Genomic DNA, 22,288 nt, shown 5'->3' on the forward strand with positions numbered 1-22,288 from the left:
GCTATATCTTTTGATAGCCAGGCACCATCAGCTTTCTTCACCACCACAGGGATTTCAATGACTGATCTTTTGAAAGTAGATTGCCAGCCCTATCTTCTAAGTTATCTCTGAGTGGACTTGAACCTCCAACCTTTCAGTTAGCTGCCACGTGCATTAACTATTTGCATTTTTCAGGGACTCCCACTGCCATCAAGTCAATTCTGACTCTTCGTGATGCTACATAGGATTTCTGAGACTATAGATCTTTACAGGCTCAGACAGCCTCATTTTTGTCCCATGGATGGGCTGATGGCTTTGAACTACTAACCTTGTAGTTAGAAGCCCCAACATCTATCCATAGGGCCACTAGGGCTTCTTCCAATAAGTGGCGGTCACTGCTTGTTATTTAATGATAAAAACATGTTAGATAGAGGAAGGGCCCCTGAAGGCACGACACCAGCACTCCCCGCCATTCCCCAGTGTCCGATGATAGTGATAGTTAATGTAGCAGCCCATCAGAGCCAGGCACTGCACCAGGCACTTACATTGATTCATTTGCCCATTCAATATGGTTTCTGTTCATACCATCTACACTGTGCCAGGCTCTGTTGGAGTTCCTGGAGATGTGGTGGTGAATAAGGCAGGGCTTTTCATCATTGTTGGGAAGCAGACTACAAAGGAGGCACTAAGACAAATATGAAATATATCAGGCAGAGAGAAAGAGAACTTGGGGGTACCATGGTGGAAGTGGTGGTTGAGGAGGGCCCACTGCAAACATGGCATCGATGCAAACACTTGAAGGAAGCAAGGGAGTATACTCTGCAGATATCTGGTGGAACTTTATTGTGGGCAAGAGAGAAAGCTTGTGCAAAGCCCCTGAGGTTGGAGCATGCTTGATAAGTTCAAAGAGCCCCAAGTCAGAGGGGCGGGAAAGGGAGATGTGGGGGCAGTACCGTGCACTCTCACAGGGCCTGTGCTTGGTCTCATGCTCAACTATTGCCCTCTTGAAGTTTGGTAATGTTTATAAATGAGGCCCTGCATTTCCATTTCACCCAAAACTCAAACTCACTGCCATTGAGCCCATTCTGATTCATGATGACCCTATAGGGCAGAGTAGAACTTCCCCTGTGGATTTCTGAGACTATAACTCTTTACAGGAGTAGAAAGCCTCCTCTTCTGTGGAACTGGCTGGTGGTTTTGAACTGCTGACCTTGAGGTTAGCAGCCCAATGTGTAAGTCACTACGCCACCTTGGCTCCCATTCATTTCACCCAGGACCCTGCAAATACTGGAGGCAGTCCTGCATAGGAAGGAATACAGAGGCTACTCCTTGCCATGGGTATGCTCTCTGGTCTGTGGGAGCCAGCCAGCCAGGGAGAGACCACTACCTACCATGCTCTGACCAGTCCCTCCTGATACTGTCCTCGTGGCAATGGAAACAGTTCCTCCCCTAGGTGAGTCTCCTATTGTTGCTGTAGTATGTTACTACACATTTTGTGGCTTAGATCAACACAGGTGTTAGTCTTACAGTTGTGGAGGTTAGAAGTCCAAGGTCAGTCCCCTGGGTGACACTCAGAGTGCCATCAGAGTGCTTCCTTCTGGAGGCGCTAAGAGAAGGTCTATTTCCTTTTTCAGCTTCTGAAGGCCAGCTGCATTCCCTGGCTTGTGGCCCCTTCTTTCACCTTCAGATAGCATCACTCCAACCTCTGATGGTGTTATCACATTTTCCCTAATCTTATTGTCAGGCCTCCTTCCTTGCCTCTGGCCCTCCTTCTTCCCTCAAACCCTTTTGATCTCACTGGGTTTACCCAGGTCATCCAGAATAATCTCATAACTCAAGACCCTTCCCTTAATCACCCATTCTTCCATGTACAATAACCTGGTCCCAGGCTCCAGAGATTACTACATGTGCATCTTTTGGCAAGGAGAGCAGAGATAGCCTGCCACCTCCCTAACTTTGCAGATAGGAAACTGAGGCCCAGACCTGTGGTATGCACGGCCCCACCCCCACCCCGCTTCAACAGAAGACTAGATCTGAAGTGGGGACCCAGGTCTATCTAGGTCTAAATCATGGATTCTAATCCTACAGGAGAGAGGCAGCCTCTGCCATCTCTGCCTCCCTCCATTCCACGCTCCTCCCTCCACCCCAATGTTTGGGAGGCAGCCAGGTGTGGGCCAGAGCATTTGTGGCCAAGACTGTAGCTGACACAGAGACAGATAAGCACATCCATCCACCTGGGACTAGGACAGAGGGAAGAGGCCGCCTTTCCACGCTAACAGGGTCCCAGGCCACTTCAGGCTTAATCATCAACACCTTATAATTAGGCCTCTCCTGGGTCCTGGGGAACAGAGCCTGGCTCCTGACATGTTGCTGGGGCACGTGGCCGGGCCCTTTCTGTTCATAGAGCTGAGGATCCAAAATCCTCAGAACCAGGGCCAATGAAATTAAGCTCCCTACTACCGCTGTTGGCAGGCAGATTTCTTCTTGAAGCTTAGCAACTCCTGTGGGGCCTCAGCCTGACCCTGGGGATTCCTTGCCAGCCAGCCCCAGGGACTCCAGCATCAGAAGTTGAGCCCAACCACCACCAACCCTTCTGGTCTCCTCCCTGTGCTGAACCTGGAGAACCCAAGAGCAGAGAAAGGACTATAGAAAATCAGGGTGGGAGGGAGAAGGTAACACAAGTTTCTTCTGGCTCTGGGCTTTAATAAGTGTCCACTTCTCAGCAGGCATAGGAGCCCTGGTTGTCTAGTGGTTACCTCAAGTTCAGCAGTTCAAAACCACCAGCAGCTCTGCAGGAGAAAGGTGAGGTTTTCTACTCCTGTGAAAAGTTACAGTCTTGGAAACCCACAGGGAAAGTTCTGCCCTGACTTATAGGGTCACTATGAGTCGGCATCGACTCGAGTTTGGTTTGATTTGGCTTATCGGAAGGCAGGATGAGGTAGTGGGGAAGAGTGTTTTTTGATCAACATCAGACAGACCTGGGTCCAAATATCACCTCTGCCACTACAGGAACTTCTCTGAGACTGTCTTAGATCTGCTCACTTACACATTTGGGGTATTAATCACCCCTGCCTCGTGGAGTCCCTCTTTTTAAAAAAAGCAAGCACATTGTCCGTGTGTGGCATTTCTAAAGAACAGCAGCATGTCTGTCCAAAGCTACCCCTGCTCTCCAAATCATGTACGGCCTCGGGTCCCACCTTCTCTGCCCCCCTGTGTCTGCTTTCGTAATCTGCCCATAACCTGTTACTGGAGACTCGGATGACCTCCCTTCCACAGCCAGTTTCACACCAAGCCCCCCTCTCTTCCCAAGCAAGGGGAACCAGACATCAAGCTCAGCAATATATAAACTTAGAACGAATGGGCTCTGAGATGAGGCTTTCTACTCCCATAACGATGGACACACGTGGAAACCCTCAGGGGCAGTTGTACTCTGCCGTGTAGGGTCCCGTGAGTCGGAATGGGCTCCTGGCTGGGCAACCTGGGGCTGGTTCCTTAATCCTTAAACCAGGGCTGGGAGCAGAGCTTCCTTCCCCGGGAGGCTGCTCCAGACCGCCAGTGAAACCGTGGGTGACATTCTCAATTAGATAGGCTGCTGGGGGCGGGCAAAGAGATGCAGCCAAAGAATGAAAAGAGCAGCATTGCCTTTTGCTCATGGCCGTCGTCTGTCCAGAGGCGACAGAACCTCGGGCTCGGGGCTTCTCCGCGGGGCGCCGGGGCTCCCGGCCGATCGCTGGGGCGGCCCGGGCGCGGGGCTGTGACCTCATCGGGCAGCGCCGTCCCGCGGGGCCATGAGATCATGAGATGCCGGCGCTCGTGGAGGAGTCGATTCGCCAGGAGCGCAGGGACGGCCGCCCGCCCGCCCGCCCGCCGCGGTGATCTCATCTGGGCCCCCGGGGGGAGGAGGAGGAGGAGGCAGCGCGGCCCGCCCGCGCCGCCGGGAGAGGGATTGATGGCCACCGCCGGCCGGTGACGTCATTGGCAGCGCGTGTTGCCGGGCAACGCTCAGCCACTACCCCGACCCCCACTTGCGTGTTCTAGGCTTCATTCTGTCCTTGCTTGCCAGTTTAAAAAAAACAAAACCACCTTATCCGTATTAAAATATAGCGTGCCTAGGTTAAAAGTGGCCCAATTAGAAGCATACAATCTCTATGGATTATGTATACTGTATATGTAAATGCCACCCAGATTAGGATCTCAAGATGCGGTTTGCTTTGGGCTGAAGCTTAGAACCCCCCTTTGTAATGTACACTTCCAATACCTCTCAGCTCCGATGAGCCACATTTCAAGTGCTCAGCGGCCACATGTGACAGGTGGCTCTTGTCAGTGCAAATGGAGAACATTTTCAGCACCTGTAAGTCCCCCGACCCCACCAGAACCCTCAATTACGACTCAGCAACAGAGGAGAACTACCTAGAAGATTTCCAAAGCTGTACATTTTTACACTAGCAGACTGTCACATCTTTCTTTGGGTTAGCAGCCGAGCTTGTTAGCAACCTCGTCGCCACACCGGAGCTCCTCCAAAATATAGAGTGGCTCACAACTTTGTGTCACTTACTCACAGCAACCCTTTAGGACAGAGTAAAACTGCTCCCAAGGGTTTCTGAACTTGGCAATAGTTCAGAAATCGCCTTTGTCTCCCAAGGAGCAATTGGGGAGTAATAGCCCATCAAGCCAAACCCCACTGCCATTGAGTTGCTTCCGAGGGTTTCGGAGGCTATGAATCATGGGAATAGATAGCCTCATCTTCTTCCCACCAGCACCTGATGGGTTTGCAACCTCTGACCTTGCAGTTAGCAATCCAAAGCCTCCCTAAGAGCACCACCAACGTTCCTTTGTAGCCCTCCAAAGACACCATTCTGAATTTTAATCCTTCTCCCTCTTCTTTTTCCTTTCTCTCTCCTGGAGTCTCCCTTCCTCACATCATGGCTCAGAGCAGCAGGTGGAAACTTGGGTGGGATTCATGTCCTCTCAGTAACATTTTTGGCTATTTTAGATACCTTGATTCACCTCTTGAGGCCTTTGTTTAGGTGTCTGTTAACTGGTACTAATTACAGCCCTACCCATCTCCAGGGTTGTTATTAGAGCTTGGGGGGCAGGATGCAGGTAGTAAATGTCCAAGAAACTCATCACTGAATTCTGACTGTCTCCACCCTCTTCTTTTTCTGCCATGCTAGTCTCTCCGGAGTCCTGTACTCTCTATTCCTTTGTACTCTGCACTCTCTCTTGTAACCCCCTCCCTTGCTTGGTCTCCTGCATTCTTGACCTCCCTGCTCTGCCTCTGTGTTTGAGATTTCTCATGTGAGAAACGGGAATTGGCCATACCTATCCCTCCAGGCTGTGTATGCGGCCATTACATTTCTGTCAACTTGAAGCTGTGTGAACAATGAGGGGTAGAGTCCAATCTATCAATCAGGTCATGGCTGATGATGCCTCCTTGGGGTTTGGCCTTGTGTATAAGGGAGATTCTTGCTCTGTCATCTTCCTGCTTGCTAGGACCCTATGCCTTCAGGGGCAGCCCCATTTGGGCCACTGACCTGGAGAGCTGTCAGCACCCTGCCATGTCTATATGGGCCTTGGAGCCACTCAACTCTGCACCCATTGGCCTGTGACCTCCCTGCTTAACCATGGGAGTCTGAAGAGGGCTCCACCAAGCCTCAGATCGTAGACTTGAGTGGACTTGGGCAGGGAAACCTTCGGAGTGCAAGATGACCTCTTGATATAATGTTCTTTCTCATATCAATATGAAGGTCATGGGTTTTGTTTCTTTAGACATCCCAGCCCAACACAGTGAGGAAGGAGTGGATGTAAAATTCCTGGTTACATCATTGTTAGTTGCCCTCAAGTCACATCCAACTCTTGGCCACCCACCATCTACAACAGAGCAAAAGGTTCACTGGCCCCCAGCTGCCTGTCCTCTCATAGGTGTATTTTTGTCCGTGGTTGCAGCTATTATAATGCCTTCCAACATAGGGGCCTCATTTTACAGCACTATGCCTCGGTGGCATAGTAGTTATGCATTGGGCTGCTAACTGCAAGGTCAGCAGTTCAAAACCATCAAGCTGCTCCTCGGGAGAAAGAGGAGCTTTCTGCTCCCATAACGAGTTACAGTCTCAGACACCCATGGGCCAGTTCTGCTCTGCCCTATAGGGTCTCTATGAGTCAATATCAACTGGACAGTAGTGAGTTTGGTTTGGGTTTGTATCCAACAATGTGCTATTGTGATTAATAAAGTCTCCATGGGTTGATTTCTCAGACATGGGTGGCCAGGCCTTTCTTCCTCACCTGTCTGAGTCTGAATGCTCTGCTGAAGTCTGTCCATCATGGGTGACCCTGCTAGTGTTTGAGATACTGGTGGCACAGCGTCCAGCATCACAACCACACCCAAGCCACCACAGTAGGACACACTGACAGATAGGGGTGGTCTTGGCCCATAGTCAGTATTTAATAACGAGATGGCTTTCTTCCCTCTCCTCCTCCTCCTCTTGGCCTTGCCCTCCTGAGCCCCCTGTTCTTGAGGCTGCTGTTATTCACCCCCCTCTTCTGCTTGCAGTTCCTGTTTCTCCTCTATTCCCATCTCACTCCACCCACCCTCCCTGCCTTCCCCTCCAGCCTTCCTTCCAAGGCTTTCCCATGATCCCTGTTCCTCATCAGGACTCCTCCTTTCCTTTCCAAGCCTTCTCCCCATGGAGCAGACCCAGCTTGCAGGCTCACCCCCAACTATAAAGCTCAGCATGCTCAAGGCTCCATCACCAGCCATCCCCACCCCAATGTGGCCTGATGACCGATGACCATAACTGGCCCGATGACCATAACAGGGCCCGCAGGCCTCCTTCCCAGGAAAACAAGTCATTGTTTTCAGCTGTGCCTGCTAGGCCAGCCTGTGCAGAGCAGGAAATGCAGCCTGTCCCCTGTGGCAGTCAGGAGCTAACAAGCAGTCCAGGGGAAGGCAGGCAAAGGGGGGTGAATCACCGTGGAGACGGAGCTGTTTGGATGTCATGGGAAGCTTCTGACCCGGGAGATTGGCAGCAGTTCCTGCTCATTGTCCCCCAAGTTCAAGGAGAGATTTTCATTTCAGATTTCTGCCTCTGTGATTGGTCTGACTTGCTTTTGTTCAGTAAAGCTTTGCATTGCCTTCTGCACACACGTGCGTGCGCTCACGCACACTCACCCTACTTTCTGAAATCCCCTTTCTATTAGAAGAGCCTGCCTCGCTTACAAGGGTCTGGTGAGAATGTCAATCATGAGGTGCTGTCACCACGTGACCAGGCTTGACCAATCCCGTCACAGTGCTTCTCCTCTGAGTCTGGTTTTCTGAGCGGACCCTGAACTCCAGCAGGGTATCCGTGCCTGCCATCCCATTTGGCCAGTGCACCCTGGAAGGAAAGGTGGTTTTTCCTCCTGGAAGTCAAGCTGTCACAGTGTTGTCTTGGGCTGCCCGTGGCCATCTAGCTTATCAGAGAGAGACCTGCATTTGCTCAGTTCTCTTCCCAGCCATCCTAGGAGGTAGGCCCTCTTCTTAGCCCCCTTTTCCCAAAAAGGAAACAGGCATAGATGAAGAACCTTGCCCACGATCCATCACTCAGCAATTCAAACCTCTGTCTTCCGCTCCCAAACCCATAACTTCACCATCCTGTTTGTCCAGACTCCAAGGCCTCACCAATGTGCAAGCGACAAGGGACCCAGCACTGAAAGGAATGGCCTAAGTAAAAGGAGCGGTGAGTGTCTTTTCCCTGTCAAGTCCATCTGAGCTGGACTCCTCACAGCACTCAGTGTGGCTAGAGCAGCAGCCGTCTCGCCGAAGACCCAGGCAACCGGAAAGGGAAGGGAGGGGAAGAAGTCCCTTGAAGATGCTACAAACCGTCCTAGCAACCAAACGGGTACCTGTCTACAACTAGATGCAAGGAAGACTGGGAAACGTAGTCTTCATTCAAGACAGCTCTGTATCCAGCTCAGAAACGGAGGACTAGCGATAAGAAAGACGAAGAAGGAAAGTAAGGGAGATAGCCAGTAGTGGCAGAGGGGAGGGAGGGTAAAGGGGATGGTTTCCTGCACTCAGGAAGTTCACAGCACAGTCTGTGAAACATAACAGTCATTGTACATTTATGCAAATGCTTACATTTAGCCAGTGTCATTGGTGTTGGGTTGAATCAATGATAAAGAGCCCAGGTGGCATCGTGGTGAAGTGCTCGGCTTGCTCATCTGAAAAAGGTCGGGGGTTCAAACCACCAGTTACCCCGTGAAGAAAGAAGTGGTAAGCTGCTTCTGTAGAGACTGGCAGTCTCAGAAACCCTGTGAGGCACTGCTGTGTCTCATAGAAGTTATTGGAATTCTCATATTTCCTGTAACTTCCTGTGCCATGTAACAGTAGGACAAGTCTACCTGCATTCTTGCGTGCGTAAACCAAGGTAATGATACCTTAGAAGTATGAAAAACAGTTCTGACCTTAGAAACCCTCTGGAAGGGCCCCATAGCACACTTTGAAACATAGAGGTTTAGTTTGATATTCACAAACCAAACTCACTGCCACCTGTTGATTCCAACTCATAATGTGAGATTTCTCGGGTGGGAAATACCTCGGTTCTTGGCTTCACATGAGAGAGAATTCATGTCGAAGCCTGGTTTGTGATCCAAGTGGGTAGGATAAAGGACAGAAGTTTCAGGTTTGACAGTCTCAAAAAAGTACACGCTATTTCAGGGAAGCATGCCAAACCGTGCATAAGCCATGCTGGGGCTCACCACTGGACAGTAGCCAGCTTGTGAGACAGCTCACCCACACGTGGGTGGGCGCAGCAGCAAAGTCAAGGGGAGAACACAGAGGGGCCAATGGGCAGGCTGTCCCACTGCTAAGGTATTTAAACCTCTGGCTAGGGAGGTATTGGTTGACTCCATTGGCTGAATCAAGTCCACCTGGGGCTTCTTTTGGGCCGCCCAAGTGTACCGCCCACCTGGGTTGGGGGGTCTTGAATTGGAGCATGCCCAATTTAAGTCTTTACGGGTAGCTAAGGCTCGCCTGATTCTCTTCCAGCCTCTTCTGTGGGGTCTTTCAGGCATGGGGAAGGATCACCCCCTCTATCCTGCTACCTAACAATATGGCATAGAACTGCCTTGTGACGTTTCCAAGGCTATAAATCTTTACTGCAGTAGAAAGTCTTATCTCCATCAGAGTGGTTGGTAGTTTCAAACTGCTGACCTTGAAGTTGGCAGCACCACTTGTAACTTACCACCACCAGGGCCCCTTCAGTGCTCACAGTAGCCCTTATATTAGGCACCGTCAACTTCACAAGACTCCCCTGTAAAGCAGACTCTGAGCCCAGGCATTGTCCGCAAGGTGGTTTTTGAAAGGTGTCCTCAGAGGGAGTAGCAAAGGGGATCTTTTATCTATTATACATATAATGTCAACCCCAATTTACAGATGTCAACACGGAGGCTCAGAGAGGTGAAATTAGTATCCGTAGCAGTCAATGCAGTGGGTGGTAAGTCTGAACCGGGAAACTCAAGTCCGTACCTTTACCTGCTGTGCTATACTGCCCTGCGCCTGTAGATGAGAAAGTGTGTGTGGAAGGGACTGTAAAAAGGCTGAACTGTCAGTATTCATGGTTCATCCTGATGCAGAACACAAAGCTCATCTGTCTGCCCATCCTTGATGCAGATTCCCCGCTCTGGGTGTGAGTGTGTGCAGCTTTCCTCCCGCCCCACCCTGGGCGTCTTCAAACTGCCTTTCCCTGGAGATGCTCCTCTCCCTCTCGCTCCCCCTCCCACAAAACTCCCCTTTCCTTCGTTCCTCCTCATTTGTCAGCATCCCACTCGCCTCCACATCCCACCCCCTTCCGGAGTCAGCCCTCTGTTGTTTCCTCTTTCACTTTGTGGCACACCCTCCAGCAGTGAAGGAGGCAGCAGTGAAGGGTCCGCCTCCCTCCCCCCCCCCTCTGTATCTCTGTGGGGGAATCGGCCCAGAGCTCCTGCCTAGCTGCCCCAGCATGCATGCAGGGAGGCCACGGAGGCTCCTCTGCTGATGGCTCTCCGTGTTCCCTGGCCCCCAGAGAAACCACCCATGCCATTTGGTGGTCTTCAGAAATCACATGCGTAAGAAACCTGGAATTATAAAACTGCCTAAAAAGGGGGGAGACTGTCTCCCTGGGATTTGCCCAGTTTTCCCAGAGGTTTGACTCCCTCTCCAGGGACCCGCCCCTCCGCAGCTAATTGCTGCCTTGAGCTGGCGCCTCACAAGCACTCACTCCCATCACTTGAATGTTCCATGACACCAGCGCTTGCTTTTGCAAGAGAGTTCGCTCTGCCGTGTGCTAACTAACTCGCCTGCGGAGGACTCTAGGAAGCGACCTTCAGCCTCAGAGGCCCCGGACTATTAAGTGAGCACCTGCTGCTGGGTTGTTAGGTGCCGCCCGAGCTGGCCTATAGCAACCCCATGCACAGTGGACCAGAACACTGCTCCGTCTGGCTCCATCCTCACAATCGTGGCTACAGGGGAGCCCATTGTTGCTGCCCCAGTGGTCAACCCATCGCATCCAGGGTCTTCCTGTTTTCCACTGACCCTCTCGCAAGCATGCTGTCCAACTCTAGGGATTAGCACCTCCTGAGCACCTGCACTCCATGCTGGGGGTGCAGCCGCAACCCCAATGGGAGAGACAGATTCGAAAATCATTGTGAAAGCATTGTAAAAAGCGCTTGGAAAGACTGGCTTCAGGGGCTCTGGGAGGGGTAAGGAGCCCTGGTGGCATTGTGGGCTAAGCAGATGGATAGGGTGGGGCGGCCTGAACCATCCATGGAACAGCTGCACCAATATCCCATCTTGCCACTAGCCATGGACAACAAGCATGGTGGCCCTTGCCCTCATCCATCCTCCCCAGTCTCCGCTGCCTTCCCGCAGGCTCCGGACAGACGAACGCCAGCCTTTACCTCCAAGGGAGGGTCCTTTGGGAAATGGTGAACTCACACTAGGGAGGGGGCCAAATAACCACAAGGGTCAGGCAGTGGGGTGAGTGTCCTTGATCCTTGGCAGATGTGAGAACGTCTGCTTCAAGGGGTCCCCTGCCCATCAGAGTAGAATATAATGAAGCCGGCCATAAAGTCTCTAGCCACATGCTAGCTATCATCCATTTGAGAGAGAGAAGACAGCATGTTTTTATAACATTTGCTTTTTTGTCAACTTAAACAGATCATATGCTTAGTACTAAAAAAAAAAAAAAAAGTAGAATAGAGCAAGCAGAAAATCAGTGGTTTTGTATATGGCATTTCCCTGGGTCAATAAATACCTTTACCAGGATTTTTAAAATTATTATTTTGAAATCATTTTAGGTCTAAAAGTTGCAAAAACACTACTGAGAGCTCCCATACACTCTTGATCCAACTTTCCCTAGAGTTAGCATTCCCGTAATCACAGAGCAGGGAGCAGAGCCAGGAAGTCAGCGTGAATTCCATTGCTGTTAACTGTAGACTGTACTCCTGTTCCTCCAGTTGCTCCACAACTGCCCTGATTCTAGTCCAAGATTGACTCTACAACCTCACTTGGCATTTACTTCAGGTCTCAATGATGCCTGCCAATCTGACCATTCTTGTGCATGGTGAAGATGGTGGCGTGCACCCCAATTCTTCACTGTGAAGTTATCATTTTCTAGGATAGTTTTTGGGGGGCAACATGACTTTCTGTTGTTGAATGCTACCATAATTTGGCCCTCTCTGTACACTTCCTGTGTTCCTTTTTTATCTTTTTCAGTGTTACAAAGAATGTCGCTGTGAGGTGACCATTTGGCGCATTGTTTCCAATTGTGCACACGTTCCAAGTGATTTTGTTAGGACATATTTTTCCGTGTAGAATTAGCTGGAACAAAGATTCTTTGCTTTTTGAAGGCTATGGACGGGGTTATCTGTTTGTTTATTCATTTGTTTGTTTTAATCCACTTTACAAAGATACAATTTAAATTGAGAAGAATGCGGGGAACTACATGAAGCATATGTTTCCATGTGTTGTAGCAAATATAAACCCACGCCATGGAGTTGATTCTGACTTATAGGGACCTTATATAGAATTTATTAGGCTGTAAATCTATATAAGAGCAGATAGCCTCAACTTTCTCTCTTGGAGCTGCTGGTGGGTTTAAGTTGCCAACCTTTCAGTTAGCAGTTCAACGTATATCCAAGTAACCACCATTTCTATTAAAATGGAAAATATTCCCATAACCCCCATAATTGCCTCATGCCCCTTACCAGTATATCCCAGGAAACCACTCAGGTGATTTCTAACCCCACAGGTTAGCATTACCTAATCTCAAAATCCATCAAAACCAGAATCAGATAATATATACTCATATATATAGCAATTGTCCTTGATTATCTGTGAGATTCACTCACGTTGTTTATCAACCATCTCTTTACCTCTCTGCTGAGTCGTTAGTACCTTATTGTGAAATAGATCACAATGTGTCTATCGGTTCCTTCAACGATAGACATTGGCGCTTTTTCCTGTTCCAGGGCATGATGACTAGAGGTTCCATGAACATTTGCACAAAAATGAACATTATGTTGTATTTGTTTTTTTGCTCTTTTATAAATATCGAGCATTGGAATTGGTGGGGATAAGCTAGGTATCTGTTTAACTTTGTTGGAAACTGCATGTCCTATCACCACCACCACCACCCCCGCCTTGTGTTTGTACATAGTGTCCAGTCCCAAAAGAGTTCAGTCTGTACCAGTCAGCAATTCAAGGACTGAAGTCTGAAGCCAGCTTGTACTCGTATAATTTCATTTCCTCCACAGTGTTTTATTCTTTTTTTCCCCCAGTGTTTTAAATTCTATACCATTGGCTCAATTAATAACGTGATCAATAGAGTTACCTTATGCCCCCAGGGGGGTGATTAATGTTCTCTACCATAAAATGATAATGATGTATCTAAAGTGAACCAGAGACTTATATAATCCATACATAAATGAATGAATTTTGGATTTGTACTTAATTCTAGCCCCAATCTAAGAACAATGAGTTCTTCCGACATGGCCCTGCTTGATACTTACCCTCACAAAGAGGTCACTGAAGCTATGGGCACTGTGGCAAAGTGTAGTGAAAAAAACTAGGTGGTGCTTGGCTATCAGGAAGAATAGCATCTGGGGTCTGAAAAGTTTGTCTTCATACAAGCAGCCAACTAAGTGATACATCAACTGAGTCCACATGGAAGAAGCACGCCATTCTGCATGATCCAAGGATGTACAAAATAAAACCCAAGTCCAAAGGAGGGAATGGTACGGGAGCTTAAATTGTGAGCACCCAGTTTCCAGAAGACTAGGGATGATAGTCCAAGTCTGGACTCCATTTGCAGGGTCCCCACACGGATTAATCCCCAGGTGAATCTCCTCTGACCATAGTCTAGGGATGTGAATACCCTTGTACGAAACAGGAAGCATTCTAAAGTTGATTATGGAAGATGTCGTTAGGTGAAATAATACCGTATCCTTTTACCTCCCTTGAGACCTGTTCTAAAGTTGTTCCAGTTTCAATATTTTCTGCTTTCTTTTTGATTAGCTTTTTCTGTGTTGTCTAGCTCTTGTTGTTGGCTTTTGTTTTTGTTTGTTTGCCTCCTGTTTGTGTGTTGCTTGATTTTCTGTATCTGAAACCAAGGCAGATGGATCCATCGAGCCAGTAACTGAATTGATAATTGCCTGGAGGTGTGTACTAGGGGAGGATGAGGGAAAGGGGAGTCTGAGAAGAAACTGTTCTGATATGGATTGTAGTGATGACGGCGCAAATCTTCTTCACATGTTTGAATGAAGAGATTGTATGTCACGAAGTTTATGCCAATAAAACTATTAAAGAGGAAAGAAACATCAGGAGGAAGTTTTGCTCCCCTTCACTATATAGCACAGGCCCTGGAGAGTTTGAAGGACTTGCCCAAGGGTAAAGACAGGAAAGAAAACCGGGTTGATCGATCACTACTCTATACCAAGAAGGAGCCCTGGTGGTACAACAGTTAAGCACTCAGCTGCCATCTGAAAGGTTGGCAGTTTGAACCCACACAGCGGCTCTGTGGGAGAAAAGCCTGCTATAAAGCTTGCTCGAGATGACACTTAGAAAGCCCTTGTGTTAATCCAGGATGACTAGAGAAACAAATCCACTGACATTTACATGTATAAGAGAGCTTTCTATTAAGAAGTGATTATATATCAAGCAAACATCCCAGCCCAGTTCAGATTAAGTCCATAAGTCTGATACTAGCGCGTAAATCCCTCTTTAGACTGAATCAGCCGCACGCAATGATGGTGGGTGTAAGGTGTAAGGTGACCAGGCACGCAGGCCAGTGGGTGTAAGGTGACCAGATTTAAAGCGGGACACCACTGACTGGGGGCTGGGGGGGGGGGTTTTGATTAAAAATGTGGTCTATATGGACTAAATAGACCATTCCCTAGCTTGTTGTGCATTCTTTCCAAAAATCGGGACTGTTTTAAAATGCCAAAAATCAGGACTGTCCCACAAAAGTGAGACGTCTGGTTACCTTAGGGATCCAATGGCAGGAGAAGCATCGCAAAGCTCTGGCAGGTCTGTAGCATGGCTCCAACAACTCTCAGAGTCACTCAACAGTAGAAAGGTGAAGTCAGAGAGAGAGAGAGAGAGGAAGTTCCCAGGATCCTCCTTTTGAGAAGACCATGCCCACCATCAGGCTGTGACCTGATTGACAGGCTAGACTCCACCCCTACACTTTTATGTCTTCAATTTGACACTAAATTATCAGTGTCAGTGGTTCTGTAGTAGACTTCTGACCTTCCATACAGGAGACCCCAGTTCGAGTCCCACAATATACACCTCGTGAGCAGCCACCGCCAGTTTGCCAGTAGAGATGTGCATGTCGCTGTGACTCTGAACAGGTTGCAGACATCAGAGATCCCAGACTAGGAAGAAAGGCCTGGCCACCTATTTCCGAAGATCAACCTGTGAGAAACCCTATGGATCACAATGGTCCGATTCCTAGCCAGTCATGGGGAGGGCGCAGGATCAGACCACTTCCTTCTCTGGTGCATGGCTCACTCTGAGTCAGGGCAGACACAGCCAACCATAATGTGCTCTGTGTCAGACCCCCCATTGGAACTCTGCATGCTCACCTCCCTTAACCTGCAAAACAAGCTTGTAAAGTCAGAATTGTGGTTCCCATTTTGCAAATGGGGAAACCAAGGCTGAGGAACACACAGCTCAACAAGACTCAAACCCAACTGAGTCTGGACGCCCAGAGCCCATGTTCATGACCAGGTCCTCCCTCTGCCTCTTTGAAGGGAGTATGTGATGGAGCCATGCCCCCAGCCTCACCTGTGACCTGTCCCCTGCTCAGGCCCCAGAAGGTGGCTGCCCATCATAGCTCCATCAGCCCTCCGGAGACCTCTGGGTGCCGGGGCAGGAACTGTGAACCCCACATTTGGCAGCAGCAGGAGCCAAGGCTGCCCCCACACCCCATCCCCTCTGCCAAAGGTGTCGAGTTTCTGCCTCCTTGAAATCTGATCCTAGGGGCTTTGATCTTTGGGGCTGGTGGACCCTGGATGAGGGCAGTGGGCAGGGGCCTCCCCACCCAGGCCGTTTCTCAACCCCATTAGGAATGGGTCTGAGTGCTTTCCAAAGCTGATTAATGGCCTGCCTGTGACCTGGGCTGTCATTACTGCCCGGGCCAGGGACCCCTGGCTCAGTCCTTTGGGTCTTTACTGCTAATAAGAATTGATGTTCTCTTTGCGGCTGCAGGGCAAGTTCTATCTGGTCATCGAGGAGCTGAGCCAGCTGTTCCGATCGCTTGTCCCCATCCAGCTGTGGTACAAATACATCATGGGAGACGACTCCTCCAATAGCTACTTCCTGGGAGGGGTCCTGATCATCCTCTACAGCATCTGCAAGGTGAGGTCACCTGGGAACCTAAGGGGAGACTGGGGAATCCCTGGGTAGAACCACCCTAATTTCTTGCCAGTTAACCTCAACATATAACCAACTTTCACATAGCCCAGCTAGCAACAACTCATAATTCCGTTCTGTGGATACAGAAACTGAGGCCAAGGAAACATGGTGGGACTAAGGAGAGTCAGACCACCTCCTCTGAGAAACTCCGGAGTCAGAAGGCTGGGGCTGTCTTCCTTTTCTAGGGCTGCTTTAGCAAAGGCTATACTGTCTCACAGCCCTGTGGGCTGCTGCCGTGCCTCTGCTCTTAGGGACCTGGGTGACACTGTGCATGCCCCTCCTACTTCTGGTGCCTCCCAGTAGTCTTTGGTGTTCTGTGGCTGATAGAGGTGTCCTTTTGGTCTGGTTTTTAAAAAAGCTAATAGGTGTTACTCTCTGTTGGCTCTGGGGAGAAGGCCCTTGCCTCCCTTTGCGTCTCTTGGAGATTTTCGTGTATGTTGGCATCAGTTTTCCCCTGGGTCTAGTAGCTTCCCAGCGCAGGGACCCCAAGTCCAAACGACACACCCTTCTCCTACTCATTGTTCTCAGCAGCCTTCCTATAGACACATCTTCCAAAATCTATTTTATAAGACACCACTCAGATGGCATTTACACCCACCTTACTCTGGTATGACCTCTTAGGAACCTAGCTCATTACCTCTCAAAGATCCAATATCCAAACAAGGACACATTCACAGGCGCCGCTGGTCTTAGGCCTTTAACTTGTCTTTTTTTGTGGGACACAGTAGAACTGGTCAATTGTGGTTGTTCAGGGCTGCCGGGAGAGAACTGGGGGCTTTTCAGCCAGCACCCTGTTCTCCTTTGCAGTCATTCGACATCTGTGGCCGCGTGGGTGGCGTCAGGAAAGCCCTGAGGCTTCTCTGCACCTCTCAGGTGAGTTGGCTCCAGGGGTCCCAGTGGGGGAACCCATCTGGCACCGTTCTCAACCCCCAGAGCTCACAGCATTCTGGGGCCACCACTCTCCTGAAGGCTAATGACCATCTGTCTTGCAGAGTTATGGAGTCAGGGCTACTGGGCAGCAGTGCACGGAAGCCGGAGACATCTGTGCCATCTGCCAGGCTGAGTTCAGAGAGCCTGTGGTCCTCATGTGCCAGGTGAGTGGACTACCATTGAGGCCCCAGGGATAGCAGAGCCCCATGGAAAAGCCAGGAAAGACTGACCAGGGACCAAACCTTGGGGCTCAGGGATGAGTTTTGGGGGGCAATCTGGTCTGGCCAAGACTGGAGTCAGTCAGAATTGGATTCAAATTTGAGTATCTTAGTAACTGGGTAATGACCCATTTTTTTGGATGGGGATACTGAGTCCCAAGACTATGCAGCCAACCAAGATTCAAACTTGGCTCAGTCTGAGACCCAAAGGCCATGTTCTTCAGCAGATGTTCATCTAGTGAAATGAAGACTTCACCACCCTAAGCCTCAGTTTCCTTATCAGTGAATCTCTACCAGACTCAGCTTGGCATCCAAAGCCAACCAGATTCACTGCCCTTCAGTCAATTCCAATTCATAGCAACCTTATAGGAGATAGTAGAACTCCCATTTGGATTTCCAACACCTAAATATTTACGGAGCAGACTCCATCACCTTTCTCCTTTCAACCAGCAATCTTGCAGTTAGCAGCTCAATACATAGCCCAGTATGCCACCAGGGCTCAGAATATCCTGAGTTTGGGTGCCCGTAGAACCCTTGGTGCTGAGTAATAGGTCACCCCAACCCCCCGAAACCTGGGCAAGGGCAATAAGGCCGCCTCAAAAAACAAACAATGCAAACAAAGGAACCCAACCAACAAAAAAACCCCAATTAAGTAATCAACCCCAAAACCCCCCGGTCCTAACCCGAAAAAAACTGGCAACAACTGGTCCTTCAAGAACAAGCGGAAGGCAACTAAAAGCGCCTTTAAACCCCGAAAAAAAACCCCCCAACCGCCAACAAAAACAAAAACCAAAAAGCCCAATCAACAAAAGCAAAACCAAGCAAAACCCCCCAGCAGACCTCAGGGAGGGGGACAGAGACCACACGGCACTGTCCCCTGCTCTGGAAGCTCACGGCCTCCTGGGGGACAGGGACACATACATAAATAACTATGAAACGAGGCAGCCAGTGATAAGTGCTGTGTAAGAGAGATTCATGCCTGGTCCCCAGAGACAAGGTAGAGTGAGGAATTCCAGGCTGGAGCGGCTATTAAGGGGAGGGGTAAGGCAGGAGACCCAGGGCGCATACCCCACCAGATCTCCCCAGGGATCCTTTTTGTGCATTAGAACTTGTTTTTATTGGTATTGCTGTTTCAGGGACTGTTTTTTAATTTTTTATTAGTTTTTCTGAAGTCCTTGGGTCGCACCAACAGTGAATACACTTGGCTGCTAACACAAAGGTTAGAGGCTCGAGGTGTCTCGGCAGATAGGCTGAATGCAGTTTGTTTCTAGAACACTCTGTGGAGCACAGTTCTATCCTGACCCCTGTGGGGTGGCCTGCTCCCCAGCAGCTGGTTGCTTCTCATTCAAAACTTTTTAAAAACATCAGTCACTTGTTTGCATGATTCCAAAGTGAGAAGTCCCGAGGCTAGGGGACAACTCCGGGCAGTAAGAACTTGGGTCACATGCCGGTGTACAAAAAGACAACTGTGGGGACATGTGTGTGGCCCAGTAATGTCCCATGTGCACTTCATGGTGAGATACCAATGTGGGCTTTTCGCTTGTGACAGTGTCACTGGAAACTCACGATCATGTCACACGAGGGGGCACCGAAACTGGACAGGAACTACTAAGAATTTCCGTGTGCTCTCTTTGCAACCTTTGTGTACATGTGAAGTTTTCCCCAAAGAAAAAGCTTCTCTCAAGGAATGTTCACAAGAGGCAAAAGGTGGAAACCACCCCAGTGTCCAGCAGCTGATGGGTGGACGGACAGATAAACAAAAACCTAGTCTGCCTGTGCGGTCACATGGATTCACATACGTGCTACCATGTAGATGAACCCTGACAACATGCTGAGTGAAAGAAGGCAGACCCAGGAGGACAAACCTGTATGTACCTCTTCTATGAAAGAGCTGGAATAGGCAAACAAATGCAGAGAGGCCAAAGGAGACTGGTGGTTCCCAGGGCCAGAGGAGCGAGGACTAGACTCACTGGTGTCGAGGCCATTCCAACTGAGGGGACCCAACGGGACAGAGGAGAGCTGCCTCCATCCTGCCTCCATCCGTCCGTCCGTCTTACAGGAACAGAACGTCATCTGTCTCCTGAGGAGCAGCGATGCTTCCAAACTGCTGCCCTTGTGGTTGGCAGCCCAATGTGTAAATCCACCATGCCATCAGCACTCCTTAGAGCAGACCACAGCAAGTCATTAAATAAAACAAACATAAAAAGGAATGGCGTAAAGGTGCCCAAAAGAGAGTGGTGACAAGCCTTCCACCCTCGCCCCCACCCATTCCTCTTTGTTATCATCAGTTACTGTTGAGTCAGTCCTGACTCATAACGACCCTCAGCACAACAAAAGGAAGCACTGCCCTCTCTCGGGCCGCCTTCCCAATTGTTGTGGAGTCTCATGAGCGTCCTCCTCTTTCTCACCGGCCCTCCCTCCGCTCTACTGAGCATCACGGGACTGATCTTTACGATGTGCCCAAAATAAAGTCCCTGTTACCACCAGTCTCCTTTATTTCCAGAGTGTTCCCCAGAAAGCAAACCATTTATGGATCTGGATTGGCTACAAAGTATTTCGTCATCCTCCGACTGATGGGCATTTAATATGCTATCCCCGCCTGTTGTCATTACAAATATGGCTGTAATCATAATGTGTGAGCTGCACAGATTAATCACACCTACCTGGGTCCTCTGTGTTCATGGAATGAGTTCATTCAGATGAAGCATTTCAAAGCACATCTGGCATGTGGTCAGGGTTCAATAAATACTCCCGTCACACCAGCAGCCCTGGCAGGGCAGTAGTTAAGCATTCTGCTGTACCCAACAGGTTGGCTTTTTTAACCCACCAGCCAATCCCTAAGAGAGAGACGAGGCAGCCTGCTTCCATGAAGATGTGTAGCCTTGGAAACCCCGTGTGGCAGTTCTTCTTGGTCCTTGGAGTCAGAGCCAACTGGAAAGCAACAAGTTTGGGATTTGTCGTTGGCTACCATGCAGTCCACTTCACATGGGTACGAGCTCTTGCTCAGTGTGGCGTTACCAGTTCAGAGGGTGTATAGTTTTGACAGATACTGCTACGTTGCCCTCCATAAAGAGTCTATCAGTTAATCCAGAGCAAGTGTGACAGGCCTCCTGCCCCCGCCCTTAGCAACACTGCGTTGTCAAGCCGCTTCTGAGCTTTGCCAATATGACAGGTGAAAAACACTATCTCCATGTGGCTTTAATTTGCATTTCCCTAATTATGAATGAGGTTGAGCATCTTTTCATATGCTTCTGAGCCATCTGTATTTCCTTTTCGGTAGCAGTGATTGTCTGAGCATGATTGCCAAGGTCAAAGTCTTCATTTTCTTCCCTGCGGCCCCCACCCACTTCCTGGCAATCTCTTCCTGTCTCAGTCTGTTTGTCTCTCTTCTATTCTTCTGGTATCATTACATCTTCACAAACCCAGCAGGATTCTGGGGAGGGGCTGGACAACCGTCACCTTTGTGCCAGGTCTGGGAGCCATGGCCATGCTAGGTGGTGACTCAAATATGCCCAGGCCGAGCCCACATCCCAGCCTGGCACGGTCCTGGGAGGAGATGGGCTGTGATCGGGAGCTGGAATGGCACAGGTGTCTGTACAGGTGAAATGGCCTAATTAATTCCAAAATGCACTGAGTGAGCACTTGAACAGAGGGACAAATGCCTCCGTTCAGAGCGGTGGTTCTCCACCTTCCTCCTGCCACACCCCTTTCATATAGTTCTTCATGTGGTGGTGACCCCCAACCATAACATTATTTTCATTGCTACTTCATCACTGTCGTTTTGCTACTGTGATGAATCGGGCGACCCCTGTGAAAGAGTCGTTCAACACCCAAAGGGGTTGTGACCCACAGGTGGAGAACCGCTGACTTATCTGTTATTTCCTCAAAGAAGCCTGCTCTGCCACTGCCTCTGCAGTGCTCCTACTGTATGGCTTCATTGATATGGATTTTTCCTCCACGGTACTTATCCCAGTGGTCAGCTCAGTGGTTAACAGTGGAAATGGTTGTGTCAGATCTCTCTCCCCTCTGCCAAAGTATAAACACCTTGAGAACAAGGACCGTGTCTGTCTCATTTAGCAGCAGAACTTCAGTGTGGCTCAGTAAGCGGTGCATAGATGGGGTAGGATGGATGGATAGATAGGGATGGTGACTGGGTGAAGACGTTAGCAGGTAAGTACAGGGTGTGTAGATAGAGGTGTAAGTGGATCAGTGACTGGGAGGATGAGCAAGTGGATGAGTGGATGGATGGGTGAATGCTTAGATGGTGAATGGATAGATGGATATGAATGGTAACTGGGTGAAGACGGTAGGTGAATAAAGGGGTCTGTATAAATAACTTGGGCATTTGAGCAAATGGTTGGACAGATGGATAGGTGAACAGGTGGATAGATAGGTGAGTGGTTGGATGCTGGATGGATAAGTAGATGGACAGAGGAAAGACAGATGAGTAGTGGGAAAGAAGCCACTGGGTGTGAGTCCCCTTCAAGGTTATCAGTTTAAGCTCAGTATTTAATTCCTTTCTCCCTGCTCAGACCCAGGCCTGGAAAGCAGATTGTCTGTTGGATGAACTAGGTAGTCAGGCAGAGCATGCGCACGCCCAGAGTTTAGAACATTTGGCTCAAACAGAGCATATCTGCCCTGTCCTCCCTAAGTACTTAGGGTCTGCCTCCTGCCTGCACTGCCCGGGAGAGGACATTCAGAGCATGAAGCTGGAAATGTCGCTAAAGAGAGAGAGTCGCTGTGCTTTTAGAGAACACACTGCCCTGCGATCTTGGCTCGCGATGCAGTTGTTTTTGCACGTTTTGTGATATAAAGCGAAGAGGCCCAGAGAACACCTCCCCCTGCTTTTGCGTTGCCTGAGCCCACACGTGATCTGTGTCTGTCAGCACCGCCGTCTTGGCAGGGGAAGTTGGCCCTATCTTATAGGGAAGGTGACCTAGGTTCAGAAGGCAGAAGGCCTTGCCCAAAGCCCCACCTTTCCTAAATAGCAGAGTTCGGATTCAAACCCAAATCCAGAGGCCCTCTTGCACTGAGATGTCCTAAAGGTGGTATTAAAAGATGCCAGCACATATTCCTGGACATTTCTGAGGGTGTCCTGTCCGTCTGAGTCTGCACGCTACCTACCAGGAAGAAAGGAATGGCAGAACTGGGAGTGGAGTTGTCTCCCGCCTGTTTCCTACTTCTCTATACAGCCACCTACCCACCTCCAGTCCACCCATCCATCCAC

At 49.6% G+C, this 22,288-nt stretch overlaps 1 protein-coding gene across 1 annotated transcript in view; it reads left to right on the forward strand.

The window, feature by feature from the left end:
• Nucleotides 1-22,288, forward strand: part of RNFT2 (ring finger protein, transmembrane 2) — a 78,744-nt gene that overhangs the window by 50,258 nt on the left and 6,198 nt on the right. Inside the window, exons 8-10 of the mRNA XM_004709553.4 lie at nucleotides 15,707-15,856; nucleotides 16,721-16,786; nucleotides 16,906-17,007. Of these exons, the coding sequence (XP_004709610.1) occupies nucleotides 15,707-15,856; nucleotides 16,721-16,786; nucleotides 16,906-17,007 (318 nt within the window). The remainder of the gene's footprint in view (nucleotides 1-15,706; nucleotides 15,857-16,720; nucleotides 16,787-16,905; nucleotides 17,008-22,288) is intronic.

This window comes from Echinops telfairi, unplaced genomic scaffold (genome assembly GCF_000313985.2).
Source record: "Echinops telfairi isolate 266 unplaced genomic scaffold, ASM31398v2 ScPeMD7_7412;HRSCAF=8450, whole genome shotgun sequence".
Lineage (NCBI taxonomy): Eukaryota > Metazoa > Chordata > Mammalia > Afrosoricida > Tenrecidae > Echinops > Echinops telfairi.